Below are 15,626 nucleotides of genomic sequence, written 5' to 3'. Positions count from 1 at the left end.
TCCGCGAAGCCAAAAAGGTTGAGAACCACTGATCTAGAGGTTCGACTGGTAGGTAGTTGGACTTCGGTAGAGCTAGAACCTGGAGGTCACTTGAGCATTCAGAAATAATTGCTGTGACTGACCGCCTCTGAATAAATGTACCAAGTCCTAAGTGTGTCTATATTCATCATTAATACATTCATACACATTTCATTATTGATCTTGCGAGTGAAGATTTGTATTAATTCAAGACTGACAAATTTGTTCTTGCACAAACCTAAAAGATTACCTCAAGGATAAGGTGACATCAAAATGGTTTTGGTATGCTCTGGCTACTTTATATCGCTGTCTAAATCCCACCAACACAACTATGTCAACACTCTCAAGTATGAATATATATATACTTTGCATATGTATATACAGTGGTAAAAAATTACGTTAACATTCATAGCATTGTCTAGTATGCACTGACTCCTTCCACTGCACCCACACCAGGCATCCTCTTGGAACCGGTGGTTTTCTTCCTTAAAGCCTCCGCCATTCCCGGTAGTTTGGCAAAGTGAACGCGTGCGAGTGTGTGCTTGTGCGAGATTTTCGAAATGAACTGTTTGCTGTACGCCTGGAATGGATTGAGGTGATATTTCTTTGTGTATTTGATTAGGATTATACATAACGGTCACCAGTTGTTGTTTCATACACTTTTGGCCAAATTAGAGGAATTCCAGCAACTATATTGTCTGAAATTTCGAGTGGGCATATTGCCTCTTACCGGTAACCCGGGGAAAGGGCTTATTTGCTATCAACAATTTACAACCAAAGTATTATGGGTTAGCTGACTGGATATTCAACCTGGAAGTACTGTTCTCCTGGGTGAGATCCTCTAAAGACATACGACATTACTCAAGACATACGAATATATTACGTACGTCGAGGCAAGCAAGTTTAACAAATGAATCATCTAGATCAGTGGTTCCAAACCTTTTTTTAGAGGCGCCCCCCTTTATGATAGCGAAAAATTTCGCGCCCCCCTTATTGTCATATGACAAAATTCAACCGGGATGCTAGCAACCTCAACAGATTGTTTGATGGCATGGAAGGTTAGGACTGTTGATGAGGGAATTAAAAAATATGAAATTCGGTCTATATATAAAGAAATACGCGTGAATTGGAGGTAAATCGAGCACAGCGCGAAAAGTTTTTTCAGTTGACCCCTTCTTTGCGCCTCCCTTTATATGCTTTTACGCCCCTCAGGTTGGGAACCACTTACCTAGATTCTCTTGAATCATGGCGTTTAATACTTGAAGTAATATCGATATTCAGAATACAGCACAATGAATATACGAGATATAAATTTCATGGTTGAAGGATCAAGGTTTCCCTGCAATATCTCGTCAACTTTGAAAAGGAAACTTAATTAGCAGCGCTGCAACTCTGATTGTTAAGACCCTTTCCGTACCATTATCGGATTCAAAACCATAAATTAGTGTAGTTATTTCATGGTCAGTAATTTATTTTGCTTTTCCTTTTAATTAAACTAATTAAGTTTCCTTTTCAAAGTGGAGATATTGCAGGGAATCCCTGATCCTTCAATTATGAAATTTATATCTGATAAATTTATCGTGCTGTATTCTAACTACCGATATTAAATCCTGTCGTAAATCACATTGTGAGAAGTATATTTAAAAGATGCAAAAAACAGAAAATGGCACAACTGCAACGGAACGACGACAAAACGACCTCTCTCTCCACCGGTCACACGAGCTCTGCTTCCCAGTATTCACGACAATCAAACTACACGATTCGCACTAATTAAAGAGCAATCAATCAGTCGCACGCGCTATAATCAGCGTCCGAGGTAACAGTCAGTACACGAAACCTTCAAAGGCACATTCCCCCGTGATGAATATCACTCTTCATCATCATCATCATCGTCGTCATCTTCTTGTCCCCCTCCTCCTCCGAAGTCAGTGACGTAGTCTCCAAGGCGCGCTGGCCTTCGTCGGGTTCGCGTACTTCTTCTAAGACCGGACTGGACCTCTTCTCCAACTTGTTCTCGAGTCACACCACTTTCTTGTGCGATCTCTTCGCTGCGCCGCGTTCTATCAGCCTCACCTTCACGATCCTCTGGCGGCCGATCGGCAGTTATCCACGTCAACGGTACTCTGGGTGAATCACGGAATACCGAACTTGGCGGATTACTAACTCTTCTCACATCACCGACGTGTCTCGGGATGCCATCAACCTCCACTTTATGATCTGAAAGTATGTTAGTAATCTTACCAATGTTCCACTTCGTCGTGCATCGGCTATTCGCCGGCTTCACCCAGACATGGTCCTCAACGGACAAGTCGCGCACCTTGGGCTCGGTTCGGCTTACGGTCGTCTCTTCTGACGATTCCAGGAAGGGGTTACGCCAGGTACGCGAGAATATCTTTTCAGCCGGTACCAAGTTCGTGCTACTCTGCGGAGACAAATTATACCAAAAAACACACTCTTGTATACTCACTCCCGTTCTTGCATTCATGGTCTTGATCGTTCTGTGGTGTCGCTCAATGATCGCATTTCCTGACGGTCGATATGCACATCTAAATTCCAAATTGACTCGCCAAACATTGCACAATTGTCTCAGACGATGCGATCGAAATGATTTCGCATTGTCACACAGCAATTGTCGAGGCGGCCCGTATCCCGAGAAAATGTCTTCCAAAGCCTTCGTAATCACCATATCCGATTCGTCTTTGATCTCTCTCCACACGGCGTACCTGCTGGGACCGCAATCGATGATTGTTAAATACTTTTTACCGTTCGCGAGGTGCGTAACATCAGTCGCTAATCTCTCCCAGTCTTCGGTCACGCTCAATTCGCCACCAACCCAACGTCGCGGTTGGGGATCGATCGACTTGCAAACGTCACATTGTTCAACTACCGACTGTACGGTGCCTTTTGTGATATGGGGACACACCTGCTTGCAGAAATGAAGCGTCGTATCAACACCGCGGTGATTCATGTTGTGAATTCTCTTCACCGCGTCGGTGGACATATCGACTGAATGCGTGATCGCCGCAACGCAAGTCTTTTTGAGCCACTCCTTCGAAACTCGTGTCAACGCATCGGCTTTGTTCTTGTGCGACGGAACCAACTCCACAGACCATTTTATTCCGTACGCATCCATAGTCTCGTCAAGCAAAGTGAGTCTTCTCTTTACCAGCATCTCGGACAGTCCAGAAACCCGGATCTTCCTGTCCTTCTTAAGCAGAGAAGATAACCAGGCATGGACAGTAGCCGAATCGGTATACACAATGAACTCTCTCGCCTCCCACTTCACCGCCATGTTTACGCCTTTCACCACCGCATTCAATTCAGCCAAATTTATATGTGACCCATCGTCTTCCTTTCTTAGCCATGCCCCATCCTCCACCGCCTTTCCGTCTTTCTCCAACAGGGCGCCAAGAGCTATCTTACTTGCGTCACACCACAAACTCCATTGAAACTGACAGCATAGTTTCTTTTCTGAACGGACAGTTCGCTAGCAACGGCACTTTCAACGGGTCTGCTCGGTGATGGGCTCATCTCGCCCGCTACAAATTCGCACGACGCAGTCGCACATATACTCGGACATCCATGATCCAGTACGAATTTGAAATGCTTCAGAACGTCTGTGCCCACGACGAAATCAAGACCAGGAATCAGCGATTTTACCACTACACACCGAACGTCGAGAAGTTTTCCATCTATTTCGATCGGAATTATTGCTTCACCTTCAATTTTCATTCTCGCACCATCAGCCGACAGCACCACCTTGTAGGATCTGAACATTCTCCGACCTTTCACTAAACTCAGGTTTACCAAGGATTGAGTACACCCGGTATCAAAAAGTGCCATAATACTTCGACCGCACGCTATAATGGACATCCTAGAAATCAATGCGCCATTCCATCTGATGGGGACGTTGCTGGCGCACACAGCTCCCCACCCTCGTTTCCCTGTCGTCGGTCAACCTTTCGGCAGTATCGAGCAATGTGGCCGCTTTCTTTGCAACGAAAACACACAATCGATTTGCAGAATATTCTTAAATGAGGTCCACCACACAGAATACACCGCACTCTTCTTTCTTTACCATAACAATTGGCAACGGCGCTCATTTCGGTACCATCCAATCCATGATCGGTAACGAGGGCACGTGCTATCGATAGCAACTCCGTCAATTTCAACTGCTCCACCTTTGGTGTCGCCCTTATCTGAGCAGACACACGTTTTGGCAACCCCACGACGAAAGATAATTTCAACAGCTGTTCGTCTTCCTTTTCCCCGATGCACGCCAACTTTGCCAATCGTTTCAAGTCGGCAATGAAAACGTCGACCGACTCTCCTTCATTCAACACCCTCATCTTGAATTCCTCATACGCCGAAAACTGATCACAGGCGAAGGCACGCAACAGAGCCTCTTCGATACGATTTTCGTCCTTCTTCTCAGTCTCCGGTAACTGGTCGTACACGGCAAATGCGTCACCGTCGAGAAACATCGGGATTACTACAGCCAAATCCTCAAGTTTTAGCAAAGCTTTTGCCAGTTTCGCCTGCTTTATCCATGTTGCGATATCACCCGCTCCATCATATCGCGTCAACACATCCGTCACCTTGAAACTGGCCATTCTTGATGATGGGCCGCGATAGCTTGTGAGAAGTATATTTAAAAGATGCAAAAAACAGAAAATGGCACAACTGCAACGGAACGACGACAAAACGACCTCTCTCTCCACCGGTCACACGAGCTCTGCTTCCCAGTATTCACGACAATCAAACTACACGATTCGCACTAATTAAAGAGCAATCAATCAGTCGCACGCGCTATAATCAGCGTCCGAGGTAACAGTCAGTACACGAAACCTTCAAAGGCACACACATCAAGTATAAAACACCATGATTTGAGAGAATCTATGAGAGTCATTTGCTAAATGTACTTGCAGCAACGTCTGAAATATATTTGTATATCTTGAGTAATATCTGTGTCTCAGGAATATCTCACACACCCAGGAGAACAGAACTTCCAGGTTATGTAGCCAGTCAGCTAAACCTATAATACGTTTGTTACCTCTACGTCTATTCCCAGGACACCCTAAATCTTTGCAGTAGGCATTGAGGAGCAGCATAGCACGCAAAAACGCACAACTCACATCATCCAAGTGATCAAGTTTCAAATGAGCCATGGCCTCTTCCTTTGTCAACAAGATCGTATTCCAAGGAGACCATTCGTCATCTTTATTCCACCGAACTAGAATGAGATCGTACAGGTCGTCCCACGAACTCAAAATGCTCTGGGCGGCCCAAATATTTTCGACGAGATACTGCAAATCTTTCTCCTGCGATAAAAAAAATAATACTGGGTTTTGTATTGCTGTGTTCAGTAATCAAACAGGCCTCTCAAGGGGTACACAGGTTCAGAATTACACAATGCAACTACAATTCCACAATTCAATACTTATTCACAAACCTGGATAAGATAAGCGATTTTGCTGTTATCGTGATAGTTCTCTTCAGATCGACGCAGGGCACGCATCATGACTCTGTAGTGCGAGTAATCTTGTCTCGTGCGAGCCTCGTTGTCCAACTGCAACGCTCTGTGAGCACACGAGCGTTTTAGAACTGATAGTTAAGCAGAGTTCAAACTGTGGGAACGTACTTCCTGCACTTTCCGACGACTCTAGATTTTGATGTGAGCTTGAATTCTGTCGAGGGCAGGTATTGGTTAGAGCTGGGACAAAAGTAGATGTCTTTCACGAGCGTGCTAGGATCTTCTGGAACCTGAAGAAATTAAATCGCAATTATGAAAAACAAGTTGATGCACAATATTTAATTATGACAAACGCATGCTTATCTGTTGCCTTGTCGAGTCATTTACAATTCACCACCGAGTCAAGTCAAAGTCAACGAGTAAAGGGGCGAGTCCGAGTCATAGTGTTCAATTTTGAGTTCAACCCACTTTTTTCAACTCTGCTCGAGTGATACAGAATGACTCGCATTCATAATATCGCAATTTTCCTCAGTCCTAACAATTTCTGGCCCTATTTTCCAAGTACCGGTACCAGAACTGATAGACAAAATCCCAATAATGTGGTAACTTTACTATTTTACATATTTGAAAAAATGACTCGAGTCAAGTTGAGTCATCAAAACAATTGCGACTCGAGTCATTACAAACCTGCCTTTCTGCGAACTAACTGCAAAAATTAAACCTTGCATTTTGATGATAGGGAAAAGTATTTTGCATTTTGTTGCAACTAGTAGCAGTGACACCAAAAGTGGTCAGTAACAAAGTATTTCTTCTCTTCAATTTTCTGAGTACTTGAATAGGATTTGCCTATTTGTTATACATACTAAAGTGGCTGTGTTTTTAGACTATTTCCATTCTTACTGAAAAGTTTCTAACACAAATCTACTGACTTTTTTACACCTTTGCAGAGTAGAATGTAGGATAGACTTGCTTCAATTTTGTGAGTGGAATTGTCACAACTGGGCGAAGGAGCCCCTGTATCATAGTAACAGAATATATTTTCATACTAGTATATACTTATTTGTGGAGTTGTCCAAAACACTTCATTGCTATAGTTGTGGAAGACTGAAAAAAATATTTTAACCACATTCTAGAATATAGATTCTAGTATTCTGAATATGTCCCAGTAGGAAAAGTAACTGAATATTTCTACCAGTGGGTTAATGCTTTGTTGGTTTCAGCCATATTCTTATCGACAAGACACCCATTCAGCATTGAATAATTTAACCCTTGGGGTGGAATTAATCTCCAAAAATCGACTGTTATCTAGCCTAGGATTATGTCTAAACAATTCGAATGCAGTTGATCACGGACAAAGTTTGATCAGGGTTAATGAATAGGCCTACCACCCTTAGTGATCCTACAATTAACTGACAGCCCCTAACTTGGTGTTTTGAGCTTACTTTAAGCAATCTGGCAGCTTCAGGATTAAACATTGGATTTTTGCAATACTGCAGGAAGAGAGACGAAATCCTTTTTCTCAACCCTTCCAAATTGCTATCTCTCATCCCACGCATGAGTAAATCCGCTTCGCGGTCGATCAGTTCCGTAATCTCTCTCGTCAACTTGCAATCGTGCTCCTGTTTCGTTCGAAAACAAGAAGTTTATAAATAACTACGCTGAAATGAACAATGAAAAATAACGACTTACCTTGACAGTGTGTTTGAGCGTCAAAAGAACATCCAGCCTTTCGTCCTGTGTTAGATATTTCATATTGATGCTGCTGTAAATGTCGCGTAGTTCCTTCGCCCGAATTGTATACTGTGTGTCCATTTCGGTGAAACGACCGTCGTAGGCTCTCCATTTCTTTGGGGCGGCGGTCTGTTACAAATTATTCAATCGTTGTATAAGTTAAAAGCTAAAATATTCAAAACATCACCAATTTTCACAAGTAGTGGGAAAAATCTAAGAATCATAACACGAAATCCACTAAAATTCCCTTACTCAAGAAAATATGGCTACTCATCACGCAAAACAAAATTTATTCCTTCAACATCAACATTATTCACAACTAATAGCAAGTGTGATGGCTGAGCAAACCGATGTCGATGATTTTATCAACAAGAAATAAGTTTATGCACTTTCTTCCCACCCTAGGAGCCGAAGCTTAATACTTGACTCAGAATAGAACCATTCATCAATAACAACAACCATATTTCACTCGTAAAGTTTAGAGTGCAGGTAGCTACTGCTGTCGATATACGAGAAAGATACCTTATCAAGGAACTGCATGATCTTCTTCTCTTTCCCTTCCTTGAACGCATCGATCTTCCTCCTATCGATGGATCCGATCAATTGCGTTTCTTGTTCTAGCAAAGCGCACAACGCGGCTTTGCGTTCCGGTCCCGTGAACTCTTCATTAATATGTCCCAGCTCTTCCAAACGCCACCCTGTAATTTTCAGTGGTGATCAGTAACTATACATTACTTTTTGAGTGCACTGCCAATAATTGCTTCAATGGCTTTTCTTTTGCAAACATCCAATTCGATTTTCACAGTTTGTGAAGACAAATTTGGTCAAAAACTACGAAAACTAGTGTTTCCAGTTCCGCATTATTTGTCAAGGAAATTTACATTACCAATGGACGATATAGTCACTGATTCACTATCATTGAATACTAGCCAGCTCTCAAGTTTACCGGATCATGACCGGACATTTCGATCTCGCCTTCCGACACATACCACCTCTTTTTGTCGCCGTCCTTATATACTATATTCTTTTACTTTTCATTCAGTGTGCATGCCTCCTTTCTACATTGCCTAGAAAAGGTGGGTGTATGATTTCAAAGACTACTCCACAACATTTTGACAACTTCCGATCTTTTCATTGCATCGCAGTCTTGTGGTGTTGAAATTGTTAATAATAAATTGAATTGAATATAATTTCAACACTGCACCTTGTTTGTAGCACTAATATCCAAGTAAATCAGGAATAGGCTTAGTGCAAAATTGAAGGAAAAGTCTGATATGCAAACAAATGTTTGGCAGGCCTCAGACACACTTTGGGGGCCTTGCAAGAACTCTGTATTCTAGTCATACTTGAAGTAACATTGGCGTGCTATGTACATTCTTACTTATACTTGTACTGGGGTAGAATTGCAGAGTAGTACTTTTATCTTAACTGAGTAACTTCAGGTTGACCACCCAAAACTTCCCATCTTTATTTTGATTATCTGTTTATCTTATTTTACATGATCGCATTATTTGTTATGTATGTTAATGATTCATACGGTTGACAAATTAAAATACCTTCTCACACTTTAAAACATTACATTGTGATAATCCTATTTGCTGCCATCATTCGCAAATATTTCTGAGAATACGACAAAATCCACTCACGTTCCAAAGCGGCGTAAAGAAGATCGAAATCTTCTCTTGTCTTCGGATTGATTCTTTTTTCGAGTTCCCTTTTGATTCTCTCCTCTTTCTCTTTCCTTTTCCTGATCTCCTCCTGCCGCTCCCACTCTATCCTTCGGTCTCTGTCGTCTCTCAGCTCGTCGACAAGATTCCGGGCTTGCCACCGACGCAGGTAAGATTGTAGCACAATTACCTGGATTATATATGCAGCTGAACAGCCAGTAGCCTACTCAGTAGGCGTCTGATATCGCGATCTATATAATCTACATGGAATATTGCGTGGCATAATATCATTAGCCTCCTCCCCCAGGAAATTTTTGACTGTTGACATTGTGATGTAATTTTGCTCACTATGTCACAATGAGTCTACGATGTTGTGTAATTGTAAAACTTTTTCAGCTCTTACCAAATTTCAAAGTCACTAAAATATTTTCATCTTAGATATGCCTATGAACACAAGTTTCTAACTCCGAAATCCATGCTGATTCATTAATTAGCAGTGTTCATATTGGTTTAGTAAACCAACAAGTCATATTGTAGAAGACAGTAGATGACCTAGTGATGACTTTCTTTTTTGGAATCCAGTAGCCTTGGTAATATCTAGTGACGATTATGTTGCGATGGGGTCCTTACTAAAAATGAGTTTTGCACAACTGCAAGATTGCAAACTATTGCAAAGTAGTATTGAATCTGAATTAGCCCAATTACATAAACCTAAATTGATTTCTTACAGCTTCTATTCTCTTCTTCATGTATTCGTCGTACGTCACATATTTCTTAGCGGTCATAATCTTGTCTTCATGCGTTGAAATGTAGCACCCTGTTTTGGGCATTTGCGTCGACGTGACATTTGTAGTTTGCTGTGATCTGTTACGTTCGAAGACAGTCTGGAAAAGATTTTCATTGGTTAACGTCACCACTGCCAACTAGCTGGTAGCGTGTCATATAGTATGAAGTCGGCGCATATCAGACGTAGGTAGAGGATGAAGGTTGAACTAGTGATCAAATTTGAAAAATATATGGGAAGTGTACGCCGTATGGATGATAAAATATTTTAACATTTCCAGTGAATGCAGTGAAATCAATTGAAAAAGCATTCACACGTATAAGATTTATGTGAAGGAGTTCATCTCCCCTATCGTGACAAGAATACGGAATGTATCACATATCGAAGTGAGTATCATAGATTTATCTGAGATAATCATCTACTTTATCGCTGGCATCTTTACAAAAATGCCAAGAGAAAGACCCGATTAATGATGTATGCAAGGACGAGAATGACAAAAGCGAAAGATCAATAGGCCTATCCCATCTGACATTAATACTTGTAATAGCAGAAGGCTGAGGTGGCTGTTAGATTGATAAATTGTACTCAGTCGTTTCGGCATCCTATCTATTTACTGTATCAAATTGTACATTGTGTGTCTTGTGCAAACTCAAATAACAAAATCACCGATTATTTATTAATATTATGTTACAAGACACATCCCTACGAAGAAATAGAATCTGCATTGAAAATGTGGATAAAAATAATGACGATTAGGGGCGAAGAAACACAAAAATATTTTAATGACATTGTTGTGAAGAACACCGCAAATACCTGACAGTCCCTGTTGTATTTTTCGACCGCCACAACTGTCGGAGGCTTTTGTTGCGTCTGCGCGGACGCGTGATGAAATTCAGATCCCGATAATTTATGTCGGAACCCACCGAGGAACGGCTTCTTCGTTGATTGCCGCTCGATGTGAACGACGATGTCGGTAATTTCGTTGTTGTCTGTAACAGATTTCTTCGTCATACGTTCATCACAGTTATTTAAAATGTTTGATTTACCTTTTTGAACCCTGACCGTGATAAAATCCGATGACGTACCGTCCTTATCAGTGGGGATTGATTTTAGCGAGACGTCTTCTTTGGCCGCGAGAATTTCGAACTGCACCGTGCTTTTAGGGGCCACACCCAGATCAAAGAGCGAGGCGTTTGGATTTAATTCTTCGCCTGCGTAAACAATGTATTAAGATTTAGCAATGCTATATTACGAGATATTCAAGACAAAACTGGTTCAGAGTAGTTGTGAGCATTGATTGGAGCATCACCTCTATGAGGCCAAAGTAATCATTGATGATACTCAAGTGTCAGATTCCAGCCATTCCATTGAATAAAAGTACAAGTTGCAACTTCCAAGACATGCACACACTTGTAGAAATAGTTTAGGACAGGGTCGGGCAACATCTCCAGTGGGCGGGCCGGATATGGGAAAATGAAGTACTTGGAGGGCCGGATTCCTGAATCGATACATTAATCGCGGTTCTATCCACCCATACCAGGAATAAATCGTATTTAATGTAACCTTAAAATATATAGCATAGAGACCAAAAATTCAATGAATTTGTTAACGTAATATACTTCAATAGTTGAAGTCTATGAGACTTTCGTGGCTTTTTGTCTTGTTAATGTTCATGGTCGTAGGTGTTTGCCCGCAAATGTTTGTAGACCCTCGGGCCACATGATTAAGTAAGGCCAGAAAGTGTCTCCGAATCGCTTAAGGAAAGGATGTAGTTTATTTTTGTCCTTGATGTTTTTTTTGCGGCATATACACTGACTCATGATACACATACACACGATCTGTGCATATGCATACCATGAGTTCATGATGTGCATATGCCGCTGGACAAGGAAGTGCAGATATAGCCTATACGGCTTTCTGAGTCATGCACCACCCCTCCATGCAATCCCAGTAATGCATGAGCGCCAAGCAAGGAAGTCATGGATACCAGTGTTACTAATCAGGTCTTTGGTCTGACCCGGCCGGGGATCGAACCCACGACCTACCGATCAAGAAGCGGGACGCTTCATCATTACGCTATCCCGTCGCAGGCCGTCTGTTGGCCAGCAATGCCCGCCCCTGGCTTCGGAGGAGACATGGTAGACTTACGAAAGTCAATCGCTGGTGACAGGATTCAAAATTACAAGACTAACGGAATCACAAGTAGGTGCGCTACTTCAAATTCGTAAGTACTGATTCTATCTGTTCTTACTGCAAAAGTAAAATTCTACCGCATTCACTCAGCTATCGAGTAATGTTGGCGATGATTTCTACCCTCGTACAATTCTAGACTGACTAGCATCCTACACAATCCTACCATTGAATAGTATATTCATATTCATACTGATATGAACTGGAATATTTTCGGCTGACGCTCGTTAGGGGTAATAGTCAACTAGTAGAGAATTGAAAAGAACATTGTATATCAACAAACGTATCACAAAATATGACGTCACCGGCATGAAATTTCGAATAGGAGAGCGTTCAATCCTACCATTACGTCGCATCAAAATCTCAGAAGTTTCGAGCTTCATTTGCGAAGCAGCGAGCTCGTGCAAGCTGGCTATGCTTGTGCGAAGCGTGGATGTTAATGTGATCACTTCCGAACTTGGCACGATTTGAAACTTGACTGTTTGAACAACATAACGAGAATGTTTTTTTTCCATTAGTCCACAATCATGGTGTCATCATACCTGTTGCAGGCGAGTCGTCAGTTTCAGTATCAGCTGGCTTACCAGCTTCCTGTTCATCTGATTTTTTATCGGTTTCCGTGACGGAGGCTGGAATTGGATCTGAAATGTGACGTTACGACAGTTATTAGATGCAATTAAAAAAAAATTGATGTAACTAGAATTCGTTGCCCTTATATGTTTAAGGAGTTCATTTTACCAAGAATTACTTTGCAATTGTGTTTCAACAATATGTTGGTTTCAAGTATCAGTATACCTGGAGTTTACATACTTTATAACAAATTACAGAATCCGCAAATCTGTGACATTGTTCTTCATGACACGTTTTAGTATCAGATGTACTCTTTGACTGTTCGTTTGCGTCATTCCTATCATTTGTCTAAAGTCGATTACTTACCATCACAACAGGTGTAAGTGAGCTAGTGGTAAGCCTACACAATACCGGCCAGTCATTTTCGAGTTTAGCCAATGAATTGCTGCTTTTACGTAGTATACTATTGCATTTTGCAGAAATGGATTTTAATGCTCTCCAAATCACAAAGACTACAATCAAATCACATCATAGCAGCGGAATAATTCAACATACAATTATACACATAGGGTTATGTATATGCACGCGTTCATTAATTTACCCTCTATTACGATTCCAACCAGCCTATGTTTAGACATGAGCTACAATAACACTTTTAAAGCCTGGATTCACAATTTTTGGGCATCATCTGGATAAAAATGTAGCTCTCCACCTTCATTGAAAAAGTGAGAAAGCCGAAATTGTCATTCATTTGTCATAATTTAAATTTAAATTCGAGTTAGTCAGTCTCGCTTAGCATACGAACCTTCCACAGTTGATGCATCTGGGGCTGTTGTTTCTGTTTTTTCGTCGTCCTCGGGTGCTTTAGGCTCCTCCTCCGGTCTGTCTTGTGAATTATTCGGAACCGTGTCTGAAGATTCGATGGGCATCTCCACGGTCTCTTTCTTTTGCTGGGAAGCTTCGTCCGTATTATCCTTGGGAGATTCTTCTGTTGGCTTATCCTCTGGGATAGTTGATTGGGTTTGGTCGGATTCCTGTTTCAAATCATCTGGTGTTGGTTCAGCAGGAGCCTCATCTTTTACTGTTTCCTCAACGTTAGGTTCAGTTTTCTCATCTTTCGATGTTTCATCCGAGGTGGATTCATTTTGAGGTGGCTCATCTGACTTTGGCGGGGTTTCGGCAGACGCCGCCGGATCTTCTGCGTGCATTTGTGGGTCTACGACCGGAGTTGGTTCGGAAGATTTTTGTTCATTATTTTCAGGCGCTTCAGTACTGCCTTCGGCTGTTGTTGCGTTGTCTTCCGGTATTCCTTCTGAAATTAGGGTATTAAAGTATTGAATTAAACACTTGGCGGCTCCTAATCCTAACCCTAACCTACCCCTACCCTACCTAACTCCAACCATAACTTAACTCCTAGGCCTATAGCTTTAACCTAACCCTAACTTATATCTGGAATACATTCATATATACATATCGAGTGAAGAATTCAACATGCATAATTCACCAATTGGCTTATATAACAATTCACGCTCATATTCAGTGAAACATTCATTTTTGAATTTATAAATGCAATATTGATGATTCGTTATTACGTTTTTGATGCCAAATTCATAGGTAATCAGCACAGTAATAGCACATCAAAGACAATGTTTCAAGCGTGGACATTTACTGTATATTAGTAAAGATGTAGATCTGACGTATTAACGTTGCCTACCGACATGAGCACAACATTTCCATCGCTTGTCCTTTTATGATGTCTTTTGTTACCGTACTTTTCATTAAGGTGTGTAGCATACCTCATATGTTAAAGAACAAGGTGGGTGTCTGATTAAAAGACTACTTCAATTCATTTCACCACGTTCATAACTTTTGATTGCACCGCAATTTATCGGTGTTTTGAAATCATGAAATTATAATAAAGCGAGTCAGAAACGGAGATGGATTGAGGGAGAGAGAACAACAAACACAAACCAGGATTCTCTGCGCCGCCCTCTTTCACAATTTTCTCGTCCGTTTCTTCCATTTTTCACTTATTTCTTTAGGTGGATTACAACTACGATTACTCTGAAATCTGTGGCACAGAGATAGATCTCATTGGGTGCGCTAATATGTTTTCAACTACGCCAAGCAAAACATATGTCCAGTCGCGCGTTACAATCACCATGGCGACCAATGATAGAGATTATTAATCGAAGAGAAAGACGAAGTTGGTTCCACTTCAGCGAATACCTTAAAGGTGGTTTGCTTTAAAATCTATTTGTTGATAAGGTGATAGCTGTGCAGTGTGCATATTTTGTTGATTGTAAATGTAGACATGTTATAACTGAGTTTGAAGTATGTATCGTCTTTTCCGTGGTTGACACTCCGAACATCGATACATGCAAAGCGTGTAGAACTAGAAATCGCCAAGTTTATGTATCAGTTTCACTGCGGTCGTTGCCCCGAATATTTCAATGACTTCTTTACCTCTGAATCAAAAGCGCACAAGTACAACACACGTGCGTCCACGTCGTCCAAATATCATATGATCGACCGAAAAGATCATCGCTCCATCAAATATGCCGGACCTGATGTGTGGAACAGTATCCCGCCGGCCATCCGACAGTCGACGAGCATGTCCACATTCAAGTCGAAATACAAGCAATTACTACTAAATAAATACAGTCCATCCTCAAGATTACCGGACCACGACTGACCTATCGATCTCGCTTCCCATGACATGCCGCCCTATTTCTTGTCGCATTATTTTTCTATACTATCTTCTTTACTTTCATTCAGTGTGCATGCCTCCTCTTTACATCGCCTAGGCCAAGGTGGGTGTCAGATTCCATAGACTACTCCTTGTCGCTTCGACATCTTCCTGTCTTTTCATTGTATCGCATTTTGTGGTGTATTGAACTGATAAAATTGCTAATAAACCAATGATGATGGTGATCTTTTAACCATAAAGCTTCAACGGTGGTTTGCTTGAAACAGGTCTAACGTTAAAAAAGTCAATGTCCACTTTTCAAGATTAGGACACGTCATGGGCTGCTAGGTATAATAGGTAATTGCTAGATTGCGAAACGGTAGTTTCAAACGTTATGGCGGGCCATATACTTACTGTGATGAAATATTTTATATAGGCGAAAATGTGGTTTGAATGGAACCACGTAACCCGATATCTAAATTATATTCAGCGATACTTTCGTTA

The 15,626-nt window shown here is 41.4% G+C and overlaps 1 protein-coding gene across 1 annotated transcript; it reads right to left on the bottom strand.

Moving 5' to 3' along the window:
- Positions 1 to 374: 374 nt before the first annotated feature.
- LOC145452111 (IQ motif and ubiquitin-like domain-containing protein) lies at positions 375 to 14,573 on the bottom strand. Its single transcript, XM_080330326.1, has 15 exons — positions 14,405 to 14,573; positions 13,239 to 13,745; positions 12,406 to 12,504; positions 12,207 to 12,341; positions 10,720 to 10,884; positions 10,487 to 10,662; positions 9,618 to 9,773; positions 8,869 to 9,079; positions 7,745 to 7,920; positions 7,181 to 7,351; positions 6,934 to 7,110; positions 5,660 to 5,781; positions 5,471 to 5,597; positions 5,154 to 5,339; positions 375 to 598 (listed from the first exon to the last, which is right to left on the bottom strand). The coding sequence occupies exons 1-15, from the start codon at positions 14,454 to 14,456 to the stop codon at positions 437 to 439; spliced, it is 2,622 nt and encodes an 873-aa protein (XP_080186452.1). The 5' UTR covers positions 14,457 to 14,573; the 3' UTR covers positions 375 to 436.
- Between the last annotated feature and the right edge of the window lie 1,053 nt (positions 14,574 to 15,626).

Source organism: Botryllus schlosseri, chromosome 12, assembly GCF_051294905.1.
Source record: "Botryllus schlosseri isolate E-star chromosome 12, Bs_hap1, whole genome shotgun sequence".
NCBI classification, from domain to species: domain Eukaryota; kingdom Metazoa; phylum Chordata; class Ascidiacea; order Stolidobranchia; family Styelidae; genus Botryllus; species Botryllus schlosseri.
This window is presented reverse-complemented; position numbering and strand designations above follow the sequence as displayed.

What these genes read in the sequence shown, in the direction of transcription:
- LOC145452111 (XM_080330326.1), bottom strand. Translation starts at nt 14,456, where the DNA reads ATGGAAGAAACGGACGAGAAAATTGTGAAAGAGGGCGGCGCAGAGAAT. An exon ending in TCTTTACGCCGCTTTGGAAC is followed by an intron (nt 7,921 to 8,868) that starts GTGAGTGGATTT and finishes TGAAAATTACAG; the next exon opens with GGTGGCGTTTGGAAGAGCTG. An exon ending in GTCGTCGGAAAGTGCAGGAA is followed by an intron (nt 5,598 to 5,659) that starts GTACGTTCCCAC and finishes GTGTGCTCACAG; the next exon opens with AGCGTTGCAGTTGGACAACG.